Source organism: Microcebus murinus, chromosome 13 (genome assembly GCF_040939455.1).
Source record: "Microcebus murinus isolate Inina chromosome 13, M.murinus_Inina_mat1.0, whole genome shotgun sequence".
In the NCBI taxonomy this organism is placed as follows: Eukaryota; Metazoa; Chordata; class Mammalia; order Primates; family Cheirogaleidae; genus Microcebus; species Microcebus murinus.
This window is the reverse complement of record NC_134116.1, coordinates 81,397,363-81,411,051: the sequence shown is the minus strand read 5'-3', so window position 1 is coordinate 81,411,051 and position 13,689 is coordinate 81,397,363. Positions and strand designations below refer to the sequence as shown.

The 13,689-nt window shown below is 34.0% G+C and overlaps 1 protein-coding gene across 7 annotated transcripts in view; it reads right to left on the bottom strand.

Moving 5' to 3' along the window:
• Positions 1 to 13,689, bottom strand: part of PSPC1 (paraspeckle component 1) — an 86,034-nt gene that overhangs the window by 27,660 nt on the left and 44,685 nt on the right. Inside the window, exons 7-8 of one of the 7 annotated variants that reach the window (XM_012778618.3) lie at positions 4,058 to 4,115; positions 493 to 662 (exon numbers count right to left, since the gene is read on the bottom strand). The exons of 5 other annotated variants lie outside the window; for them this stretch is intronic. In XM_012778618.3, coding sequence (XP_012634072.1) covers positions 493 to 662; positions 4,058 to 4,115 — 228 coding nt within the window. The remainder of the gene's footprint in view (positions 1 to 492; positions 663 to 4,057; positions 4,116 to 13,689) is intronic. One more of the 7 variants, XR_012922503.1, reaches the window with a different exon arrangement.

Genomic DNA, 13,689 nt, shown 5'->3' with positions numbered 1-13,689 from the left:
ATGTTTAGAATATACACAAAAAATTCAATGTTAATTATACAATTAAATTCTTTTAAATAAATCATGACAAGTGATATTTTTATCAAAAATATTTACTGAAATCTGTGTTTTCACACATATTGGAGTTTTGTCCCCACCAAAGGTAAGGAGTCCACACAGGAAAAGAACAAAATCATAAAATTTGACCATTACGTGGAATGCTCCTAAAAGGTGGATACAAATGAAAGGACTGAAAAATATCTAATTAATGTATGTATTTCCTATACACTGAGGTACCACAGCATGTCACAAGTAGTAATCCTGATTTGTGGGCTACTTAAAAATCACCTCTTATAAATCAACATATAACTTCACAAAATTATTTTTTCTTCATTGGTTACTGATCTCTACTGCCAAAACAAATGATGCCACATTATAGTAAGTGTGAAGTTATCTTTGGTGCAGAAGTGTATATTACTGTATATAATCAAATTAATGTTTATGATACATTACCACTGCTCCATTATCTGGCATCATTGGAGTTCCCATATTTGCAGCTCCTTCTGGTCCCATGGCAGGACCAGGACCCATTGGTGGGCCAGGTATAGTTCCTCTGTTGTTCATATTCATACCCATCATTGGAGGAGGACCTTGGTTACCAGCAGGTGCTGGGCTAAACGCATCTATGTAAAACAATCTATACTTAGAGCTGTCCTATCTTAGTTTAGTAAACATTAAAAATTTAACAATACTTATGCAATCTATATAGCAAGACCATTATTATAAAAATCATTTTCCTTCCTTAAGAAGGGAAATGGAACATATTAATCTAATCTGCAACAGAGCATTACCCACACTCTAGAATGTTCATCCCCAAAACAAATGAAGCAACAACTATCAATTATTTTAGGTCATTTAAGACTATAACAGCTTGAAAATTTTTAAACATTATTTGCTTTGGTCTGCTTTTAAACCAAATAATCCCTAACAATGGTGACTAAACTCTACCAGTTAAAATGAACAAAGGATCAGCAATTAGAAAACCACTTAACTGTTTTCAAGTCATGGCCAAGAACATTAGCACATAAATGAAGTTGTGAGAGGGGAAACCACTTCCTCTGAGATATATAAATAAAGATCACTATAACTAAGCATTTGGTTTTATATAAAGTTATTGAATAAACCCCTCCCCCAAATTACAGGAAGTACTTTAAAAATACAATCCAACCAAAAATAAATTAAAATGACTCATTATGACAAAATTTATATTTTTAAAACAACTGAAGCCAAATACAGATAAAATATTAACCCAGCTATCTGGATCTTTTCGACATGCTCGAATTCCGGCAATGAGGACAATCATTTGATATACTTTAAACTTTTTCATCAAAAAGATATCCACCTATCTCATATTAATTGAGATAGTGTTTGCACTGTAATACCACATAAATGATGGTCACAAATACAACATTTTTAAGTATTTTCTTTAAAATTTTTTCCTAAGGGTTCATGTTTATCACCAAAACTTCAAAACAAAGACTAATTCCAATTTAGGGTTTTCTTCTAGTATTTCATTAGGTAGGTCAATTTTCTGACACTCAGAACTCAATTTCTCATATATTATAAAAGGAGTAGAAGTCTTTATTCAAACCCACAACTCTACATAATCCATAATGCAGCTAACCCTGTATATGGCTGAGTCCAAGGAGCAGTTGAGAGAAAGAAGTCTCATTTCCTACCAGGGGGTATCATATTTCTGTTCTTTTAATCCAATCCCCAGGAACCTATCAACTTCATAGGAAGGAATTATTTTTTTAATCCCAAATGCTCTTGCTGAGAAATCTACCCTTTATTTAATATTTCAATTTCATCAGTGTAGCTATAAATATCCATTTTTAATAATTTCCATAATCTAGAAATGAAGGAGTAGAGAAATGAAAAAGAACAAAGAACAGTATGTAGGAGGTGTCTTACTTCATCTTTCCTCCCAAAAAACAAATTAAAGACGAATCTCTCTCTCGCTCTCTCTCTCAGAATGTAATGGCTACATTTATGAGTTTGGAATATAACTATATACAACTACAAGTATAAAAAAATAAAAATAGTATTTCTAACTATCAGTAATTAACATAAAGCCTTATTTGTAGTAATTACATCTTCTATCACACAGTTATAAACAAGCTAAATTTAAAGATCTAAGAAATATTAGCACTATCTGGTTACCTGAAAAGTAGCTTTATAATCTACATTTTACTTGGTATATAAACTAATGATATACCAGAAAATATGCTGACACATTCCTTCAGTGTAATCTGATGGGATATGACAGTTTTACCTACTCAACAGCAACCCAACTGGATGATAATGATTAATAACTCCAGGAAACCTTTTTATGAAGCATCACATTGCATGAAGACTAAAGAACAGAAAATTAAAATGGACTGAACTTTAGTAGAATAAGGGCTAAAAGGTAAATAAGGTTATCTAGAAGAATGTTATATCATGAAAATTTTGAATTCTCTTGAATCCTTAACTAAATGAGGAATATAAAAGTATGTCCTCATACTTCTGATAAAGTTACTAATAAAGCAAACAATACTTTCAGGGTCTCTCTGCACCATCAGAAATAATTTTAAGTTTTATACCATGTTAAAGTTTAGTTCTGATGTTAACGACAATCTAATAATTACAATGGCCTTTCAAACTGCCTATAATCCAAAACAACCTCATTTTTACAATCCTGAAAACTACACTGATTATCTTATATACCATCTCAGAATTTACTCTAAAAAAGACAAATACTGGACCACTAGTACATTATTATATACTCAATTATGCTTCATAATTTACAACTTACATACTCCTGGTTCACTATTTCATGTATCCACTGTACTAACATCACAATTAAGTTATTTATGAGAAGGGCCATATTTCATGTTTCCTTTGTATACCAGAGATGCTCAATAAACTACTTGTTGGTACAAAAGTGACCAAGTAAACAGAAATAAATGATTTCAGATCAACTGAAGGAACTGGCAACAGAGGTTTTTTTTCAAAAATGAGTTAATCATGGAAAAATTGCTCATTCCAAATATTACATGTTTTAAGTTTCATTTTAAATACTATATATTCTAAGAACGTACTGGATTTTGTGAATGTGTTCATGTTAGGTATATTGGATACTATGGTAATGCAACTTTTAAAAACAATATATACATTTGAGTCATATAGAGATTTTTAACTTCATGACAGCTTTCATAGGGTAACTTCATGTGAAATTAATATATACAAAATTTAATTCATTATCCAATATTTGAATATATGGTATTACAAATTTCAATTTTAATAAGACCTATGATACTCTACACTTATTTTTCCCTCAATAAATTTACTTGGTACTACTTCCCTGACAATCTGGCTATATAGGCCAATCGATATTAAAGTAGCTAATGTAGGTACTTTCCTAAAAACTTTATGTCAATTCTAAAGATATGCATCAGCAAGACACATCTCATTTCCTTAACAAATCACAGAGGCCCCCAAATGGTGTACTTCTGTGCAAAATACTGCAGAGTTAAGGGGAAAATGTTAAATACTTAGTGAAGTGACTAACAGCTTAAAAGTTACACAAAAATCTAGTTTAAAATAGGAATCTATAAAATGCTCTAAAAACTTTTAAAAATACAACTCAGAAACTATTTCCAAGGGTAAAAAAGCCAATTTAAAGGTATGAAACTTGATTTTAAAAATACAACAGAGTTGTATTACACCATGCAATGACTAAAGCAGTTTCAGGCTATTATCAAAATCTGGTTTATACATTTCTTTCATTAAACCTATCAAAGTATAACATATTTTTTAGCCTTCAAAAAAACAAAATAAAAATTTTCTTCCTGGACTTATATTTTTAATATAAATGTGTTTTATTTCAATTTAATAAAGGTAAGAGAATTCACCTTTACAAGTATTGGTTTCATATTTTAGTTTCTTACTGATATGCAGATACCAACAAACAGCATATACAGTCCCCCAAAGAATTACAAGGAAGTTACAGAAGCCTTTTGCTTCAAATCCCTACCTCCCATGTTTATTGCTCCACGGGGACCCATATCACCCATTCTCATTTCCTGTTCTCTCTGTAAGTAAACATAGTTGTCACAGTCAACCTATCGATCTTATGACTTTACATTTCCCATCTAAAATCAAAAAGAAAAGAGTGAAATGGGACATCACTTTCCATTAAAAATTTTGAAATTTTCCATCATCATTTACTTAACAAGAACACTGAAAAGAAACTTCAGTCTCCCAGGCTATATATACAGATATATATATATTAGTGTATATACATATATACACTACAAATGATTAGAGCACCCAGTTTATATTACACAATTAGTGAATTAGATCACATGAAATTAACCACAGATTATTTTTAATATTTTTATTTCAACAGATCAAAGACATATGCCTAGATTTCAGGCATTAAAAAATCTAGCAATAATAACCACTGGGGCCAATTATTTTTTCCTCCCAGGCCACTGAAGTCGTAAATTAGAAATGACTGTTATCATATGTATATTGAAATATATTCAAATACGCAATGCAAACAGCTTTAGAGCACTAAACTAAAAATTAAGTAACAATTTTCGTGGTCTAAATATAATTTATTCTTGTATATGTATTCAACTAGTCAAGCATTATTTCATCCAGCCTATAGATATAAAAGTCTCTACTCCACACAATTATTGAAAGCTCGACATAACACTGCTTTCCTATAACTGAGCAACAATTTTATGTAAAAACCTAAATTAAAGTATTACACAGCTGGGAAGTTTGGGAACAATGTGCCCTTGATATTAACGACAACACAACAGGTCATACAAATAAATGTTCAAAATGTTTGAAATTTTATTACAGAAACTGCTTCCTAAAAACTCTTCATTTACCAGTAATAGTTACATAGAATTAATTTTGATGAAATCTCTAGATGAAATTACTCAAGATATCACATTAAAATTGCAATTTTATCTCGGACAGACAAGTACGTTAAATATAGCAATCATGAAAAACATTCTATTATGAGACAAAAGCAGCAATGTTTAAAGAAAGGGTAATTATACTTCTGAAAAGTAATCTTACTAAAATCTAAATGTTCATTTAAAATTGTATTTAATAATATAAAATACTGGTGAAAGCACTCATAATAGCTGGAAATAAAAGCCTATGATGGAAACATAAATGTTATTAAGCAGCAAATAGCTCCTTTAAAAAAATAATAAAAAACCTGCCTACCTAACCTAAATGGAGATATCCAAAGATAATCTTTAATGAAGTTACGGTACAATAAATGAAGTTATGGTACAACAAAAATAGCACCATGGAGGAAAAATGCTTTGTCACATTATTTAGAAAACTTAAATACCAAATCTTTCTAAAAGCTGTTTTTTAACTTTTCTAAAAATACATCTCTTCTCAAAAAACTTTTGACTATTAACGGATACTATTAATGACCAGGAAAAAAATACAGACTATAAGATAACATTGGCTACTGATTCAAGCATTATATGAAAAAACTATTTTAAATTAACACTTATCAATACTTCTCAATAAAGTAAACCAAGCTGCCAGCTCATCACTACTTAGAACCTACTGATTAAGGGAACACTGGTTTTCAACACACCCAAAATCTTCTATATAATCTACTATATGCATATAATATTTATACTATATATAAATAACAGCAGATATTTGTTACTGAGATCCTGGTTATATTCCAGCATCACAGAGTAAAAACATGACATAAATCATGACTTTTCGGGGGGAGGGGACATGGATTTAATTTATATTTTTATCTTTGGATTTGCCTTAAGTAAGAAAGGTTAGAAATGCAATGTCTAACTACTAAAAGAAGTTAATTATTATATTCTGAGACTTCAATTTTCAAATATCCCTAACTACCTCTAGCACTCTAGGAAGGGTAAAGGAGCATAAACAATCCTTTTTAATGTCTCTTTCAGCTCTATTCTCAGAAATAACTATTTAACATACAATTATTCACAAAGTACTTTGTTATTATTAAATTCATTTTCATTATTAAGAGAATTTCATGGGAAACTTTTTAACATGCTGGAGAGATCTATGATTTTAACTGTCAGTAACATTCCCCTTCTGATGCTACAATCTTTCTGTAAATGAAATAATCAGAATGCCTTAGAATATTCCATGTTAATATAACATATTACCATATAAAATACCAATTCATGTTGTTTATTACATTTTTCACTATATACACTTGTACTTAGTAATATTGACAGTATCTTAAAGAAGATTAATGAATACTATTTTACATAGCTTTACTCAAGTTTATGAAAAAGAGAATAATTTGATGATGATCACTTTGTAAGTATTTTAGAAGGAGCAAAATAAGTTTTCAGCTTCCTATGCATGTCTTCAGGATGCTGTTACTTTCTAGAAATCCACTGCTACATACTTCTAGTAAAATACAAAAGAGGTAGAGATTACATTTATTAAGGTGTTTTGTAAACTGAAAGACAGTATTTTTCACTACCACTTTACCATTTTATCAAATGTAAATACAGAAAATCACTTGAAGTTCACTACAACTGTGTCCCCACCCAAAAAACAATACACACGGCCCTCATGTCTATGATTTAGTTTTAATGTATTTCAAATTAAAATGCAATTCAAATTAAAACTAGTACATGATATGTGATATTTTTACAAATTTTGATACCTTCTTACCAAAAATTAAGAGCTGTGATATAAGCTGAAACAACTTATTTCTAATCAGCATCTCAAAATACTGCAGTGCAATAAAACAACACTGTAACAAAAACTCAGCTTTCAATCCTACGAGGTAAGTCTACTGTTATACCATTTCAGAGATGACAAAACTGAGGCACAGAGATGTTAAATAACTTGGTCAAGATAATACAAGTAGTAATTAGTTGAGCCAGCCTATAACATTCTGATAAAATAGAATTCATAAGATTTCCACCTTCACCAGGTGCCTTCATTCTTTAATAATTCCAATAATTGAAACCTAACAAAAGGCAAGATCTCTCTTTTTTTTTTTGAAAGAGGGTCTTGCCCTACCACCCAGGCTAGAGTGCAGTGGCGTCATTATACTTCACTGCAACCTCAAACTCCTGGGCTCAAGCGATCCTGTGTCAGCCTCCAAAAGGCAAGATTTTTAACTTATCCTTAATAATGTTTATAAGATTGTGTGCCTTTCCATGAAAATAATTACATATATATTCCTAAAAGGTTGTCACTCAAGTGTACTTAAATTAACAGATGACCAAAAAAGGAAGCAAAAGTATGGCCCATTCCCAGAACCAGGTATCAAAGGAGCACTAAGAGTGCCCAAGATCCTTTCAGGAAATGCACAAAGTTAAAACTATTTCATGGCTGGGTACAGTGGCTTGTGTGGGTCAATCCCAGCAATTGGGAGGATTGCTTGAGGCTAGGAGTTTGAGACCAGCCTGGGCAACACAATCAGAAGTCTCTTGGAAAAAAAGAAAAGAAAACAGAAGAAATTAGCCAGGTGTGGTAGCCCCATGTCTGTAGTCCCAGCTACTTAGGAGGCTGAGGCAAGAGGATGACTTGAGCTCATACAGGCAGTTATGACCATGTATCACTGCATTCTAGCCTGGGCAACAGAGTGAGGCCCTGTCTTAAAAAAAAAAAGAAAAAACAAAAAATAAAACAACAACAACAAAAAAAAATTAAAAAATAAAAAAACCCACTTCATGTTTCTATTAACACTAAGACATAGTTATAATACTCTGCTCTTATGAAGCTTTTTACTATATCAACAATGGTGCAAAAGCAATGGCCGGGAAGTCTCAGTGTTTCAGCACAAATCAAGGTACTTGAACTCAATTTTTACTAAAACCACTGAATCTGTCACATGCATGAAACTTTAAGTTTAAAGATTTAAAGTATGAAAAAAAATTTTTAATTATGAAGATCTGGATGAATTAGTAAAAATTATTAATTTTATTAAATCTTGGATACATGCTTTTAATATTCTTTAAAAATATTTTTAAATAAACAATTTATTTTAAAAACAATTTATACACAAAGCACTCTGCATTCTGAAGTAGTGTGGTTATTTCAAGAAAAAGCATTTGTGGCCGGGCGTGGTGGCTCACGCCTGTAATCCTAGCACTTTGGGAGGCCGAGGCGGGCGGATTGCTCAAGGTCAGGAGTTTGAAACCAGCCTGAGCGAGACCCCGTCTCTACCAAAAATAGAAAGAAATTAATTGACCAACTAAAAATATATATACAAAAAATTAGCCGGGCATGGTGGCGCATGCCTGTAGTCCCAGCTACTCGGCAGGCTGAGGCAGTAGGATCGCTGAGCCCCGGAGATTGAGGTTGCTGTGAGCCAGGCTGACGCCACGGCACTCACTCCAGCCTGGGCAACAAAGTGAGACTCTGTCTCAAAAAAAAAAAAAAAAAAAAAAAAAGAAAAAGCATTTGTAATTGGACTGCATGCTGAATGAGCCACTTTTTTCATAAAATACAATTTTTTTCTTGAGATACTACCATCTGACAAACTATGATTACTGACTTGAATATTTGTCAGACATTTTCTACTGAGATCAATATTAAGAACTGTGACTTCTTTTTGACTTTCTATAATAAAATGCATTAACATTTGGATAATCTGCTTAGGTCACTGGATCAGTATTTTTCTATTGATTGGTACAGGACATTACAAAATCATGAGTGAGTAAAAGTTGAAGGTAGAGCAAAAAATTTTAATGCAAAAGAGTACTTTTAAGATACTACCACTTGTTTAAGTTTTACTGTAGTATCAAAAATAATCCACCATTATCTAAAGAAATTAATGTATTTCTCCCTTTACTTATCACTTATCCATGTAAAGACAGGTTTTTCTTAATGTTTTTTAACCAAAAGAGCTTGTTGTAAGACATGGAATAAATATGGAACGCAAACCATTTTCTATAGAGCAGAACATTAAAAAAACGTAATACTACCATTCTTCCCACTACATCGAAGTTCAACATTAAAAATATTTGTAAAAATGTAAAATAAGGTCACTTCCCTATACAACAGATTTTCTTTAAAATTTATTTTAATTTCTAATATGGGATTTACTGATATAACCTAAACAAAAGCTCTCTGAAGTCCTCAATACTTTTTAAGCATGTAAAGGGATCTGGAAGCCAAAAGGTTTGAGAACTACCATTTTTAAACCTCCAGTGAGACTTCTTTCATGAAAATACACAATAGCATAAAACTTGTTCTAGTTCTAATGTAAATTAACCTAACCAATATTTCCCAAACAGTAGTAATAAATATGCCACGACCAGCACAAAACACTATTTTATTTAAAACACAGACTTTTTCCTATAATATCTAATACTTCTATCAATCTGTGGTTTTATTTATTTATTATGTTTTTTTTTTAAGACAGACTCTCAGACTAGAGTGCCGTGGCGTTAGCCTAGCTCACAGCAACCTACAACTCCTGGGGCTCAAGCAATCTTGCTGCCTCAGCCTCCCGAGTAGCTGGGACTACAGGCATGCACCACCATGCCCGGCTAATTTTTTCTATATATATTAGTTGGCCAATTAATTTCTTTCTACTTTTAGTAGAGATGGGGGTCTCACTCTTGCTCAGGCTGGTTTCAAACTCCTGACCTCAAGCGATCCACCTGCCTCGGGCTCCCAGAGTGCTAGGATTACAGGTGAGAGCCACCACGCCCGGCTCAATTTGTGATTTTAAACATGCAGGTTGAGCATCCCAAATCTCTAAGTCCAAAATCCAAAATGCTCCAAACCTAAAACTTTTTGGGCACCAAGATGATACCACAAGTGGAAAATTCATGTGATGAGTCCAAGTCAAAACTCTGTTTTGTGCACATATTAAGAATATTGTATAAAATTAACTTCACGATGTGTATATATGAAGTATAAATAAACCAAGTGTGGTAGCTCATGCCTGTAATCCCACCATTTTGGGAGGCCAAGGTGAGTGGATCACTTGAGACCAAGAGTTTGAGACCAGCCTAACACAGTAAGACCCCATCTCTACAAAAAAATTTAAAATAGGCCAGTTATGGTGGCGCACACCTGTAGTCCTAGCTACTAGAGAAGCTGAGGCAGGAGGATCCCATGAATCCAGGAGTTTGAGGTTACAGTGAGATGAGCAATGTTCATGCCACTACATTCCAGCTAGGTAACAGAGGAAAATCTGGCTCTTAAAAAAAAAGAAGAAGAAGAAGAAGAAAAAACAAACTTTTTCTTTAGACTTAGGTCTCATTTCATCTCTAAGAGATCTCATTATATATGCAAATATTCCAAAATCCAAAAATATGTAATCCAACATACTTCAGAGTCCAAGGCATTTTGGATAAGGGATACTGAACCCATATAATGAGGGATTTTCCCCCCAAGTTAACCTAATTTAAAAGAATTCCAAGGTACACAAGTAAGGCAAAAGTAAAGTCTAAGGATACAGTAAATCTAAGGATACAGTGAACTAAATAAAAACTGCCTTACCTGTGTCAAACTGGAACATTTTATGATCAATGACAAGATGTATTCACCTAACACTTTGATCAATTCAAATTCTTGAGTAAAAACAGTATTAATGACCACAATCAATATTCTGATTTAGTCACACAGACTTATACTAAAAATAATAGAGAACACTTACGTCCACTAAAAAATATGTAATTCTAGAGAAAAGTATAGTAAGTTTCAGTAGATAACAAAGATTCAGTTGCTTCTTTTTTCTGGACACAGGGTCTGGTCCTTGTCCTGTCATCCAGGCTGGAGTGCAATCACAGGTACTCCAGGGCTCAAGTAATGTTCCTGCCTCAGCCCTGAGTAGCTGAGACTACAGGTACAGGCCACCACAACCAGCTTTGCTTTTTTTTTAAAGACACATTGTCTCACTAAATTGCTCAAGCTGGTCTGAACTCCTGGTCTCAAGTGATCTTCCCCATCTCAACCTCCCAAAGTGCTGGGATTACAGGCATGAGCCACCATACCTGGCCCAACTTCTTTATCATTAAATATTCCTAAAAATTAATTTCCCAAAAAATCAATTACATTTAGCACTTGTAAATATTTTAGTTAGCAAACTGCATTCTTTTATCTCTTCCTTAACTAGAAGTTTACATAAATAAGAGTATTAGTTAAATAGCCAAACTTCCATAAGATTAGATAAAAACTGTTAAGCATCCAGAATAGCTAACACAGCATATTTAGACATAAAAAAGGGAAAAAATCAATTATATGAATGAAATATTAAGAAAACTTAACATTTTTAGTTCAGGCGATTAAAAACAATAATTTCTAAAACATTTTATTACTCACGCTAGATAGGAAGGGGGAAATTATTTTAAGAAAAAAGACAATCTTTTAACATATATATCCTAGGGTGGGTTTTTTCCCCTCAGTTTGAATACATGCATTCTAAAATATCTTTAAACAATGAAGATTAGGGGAAATGTTCCTCAGTTTTAAGATTTTTAAAATGAAACTTTACAACATATATTATTAGGCAATTGCAATTAACATGAGATAGCACTACCTGTCTATCAGAATGCCCAAAATCCAAAACACTAACAACAACAAATGCTGGTAAGGGTTGCAAGCAAAAGGAACTCTCATTCATTCATGGGAATGCAAACTGGTATAGTCATTTTGGATTAGAGTTTGGCAATTTCTTCTAAAACTAAACATACTTTTACCATCCAGTATAGCAATACTGCTCTTTGCTTTTTACCCAAAAGAGTTGAAAACTTAGGTCCACACCAAAACCTGCATAAGAATATTTATACCAGCTTTATTCATAACTGCTAAAATTTGGAAGTAACCAAGATGTCCTTCAGTAGGAAACAGATTAATTCTGCTACATCCAAACAAAGGAATATTATTCAGCCCTAAAAAGAAATGAGCCATCAACCCCTGAAAAGACATGGAGGAAACTTAAAAGCATATAGCTAAGGCCGGGCGCTGTGGCTCACGCCTGTAATCCTAGCTCTTGGGAGGCCGAGGCGGGCGGATTGCTCAAGGTCAGGAGTTCAAAACCAGCCTGAGCAAGAGCGAGACCCCGTCTCTACTATAAATAGAAAGAAATTAATTGGCCAACTGATATATATATAAAAAATTAGCCGGGCATGGTGGCGCATGCCTGTAGTCCCAGCTACTCGGGAGGCTGAGGCAGAAGGATCACTCAAGCCCAGGAGTTTGAGGTTGCTGTGAGCTAGGCTGATGCCACGGCACTCACTCTAGCCTGGACAACAAAGTGAGACTCTGTCTCAAAAAAAAAAAAAAAAAAAAAGCATATAGCTAAGTGAAAAGAGGCCAATCTGAAAAGGCTACTTACTGTATGATTCTAATTATATAACATTCTGGAAATGATAAAACTATGGTAACAGTAAAAGGATCACCAGTTACCAAGGGGTTAGAGGGCAGATATGAATAAGCAGAGCACAGAGGATTTTTATGGGAGTGAAAATACTCTGTATGATATTATAATGATAGATGCATGTCATTACGTTTGCCAAACCCTCAGAATGTACACCAAGAGGCCGGGCACGGTGGCTCACACCTGTAATCCTAGAACTCTGGGAGGCTGAGGCGGGTGGATTACTCAAGGTCAGGAGTTTGAAACCAGCCTGAACAAGAGCGAGACCCCGTCTCTACTATAAATAGAAATAAATTAATTGGCCAACTAAATATATATAGAAAAAATTAGCCAGGCATGGTGGTGCATGCCTGTAGTCCCGGCTACTCAGGAGAGGCTGAAGCAAGAGGATTGCTTGAGCCCAGGAGTTTGAAGTTGCTGTGAGCTAGGCTGACACCACGGCACTCTAGCCCAGGCAACAGAGTGAGACTCTGTCTCAAAAATAAAAAAGAATGTAAACTATGGACTTTGATTGATAAGGATGTGTCAATGTAGGTCCAATTTTAACAAATGTACCACTCAGGTGCAGAATTTTGATAATGAGGCATAGCAATAATTATGTGGGGACAGGATTATGTAAAAATCTCTGTACCTTTCGCACAATTTTGCTGTAAACTTAAAACTTCTATTTTATTGGTTTAAAGATGGGGTCTTGCTCTGTTGCCCAGGCTGGAGTGCAATGGCATAATACAGCTCACTGCAGCCTTGAACTCCTGGGCTCAAATGATGATATTCCTGTCTTAGCCTCCTGAGTAGCTGGGACTACAGGCATGCACTACCATTGCCCAGATAATTTTTTAATCTTTTGTACAGACAGGGCCTCACTATGTTGCCCAGGCTGGTGTCCAACTCCTGGCCTCAAGCGATCATCCTGCCTCACCCTTCCAAAGTGCTGAGAGATTACAGGTGTAAACCACAGCACCCAGCCAAACTCCTCTTTAAAAAAAAAAAGAGAGAGAGAGAGAGACAGACAGACAGACTTTAAAATATTTCCTTTTGAATAACCTATTTCATTCTTCCCCCACTCCCTTTTATTAGGGGACAGGGTCCGGGCTGGGGTCAAACCCAAGGGCTCAAGCAATCCTCCCACCTCAGCCTCCCAAGTAGCAGGGACTATAGGTGCATGCCACAACGACTGGTTAATTACATCTTAATTTATACTATAAGGTTTAGTCATGAAACAGAAATAGTTGTTCCTTGTTAAATACTGACTCAGAAATAGAGGCAACAAGAAA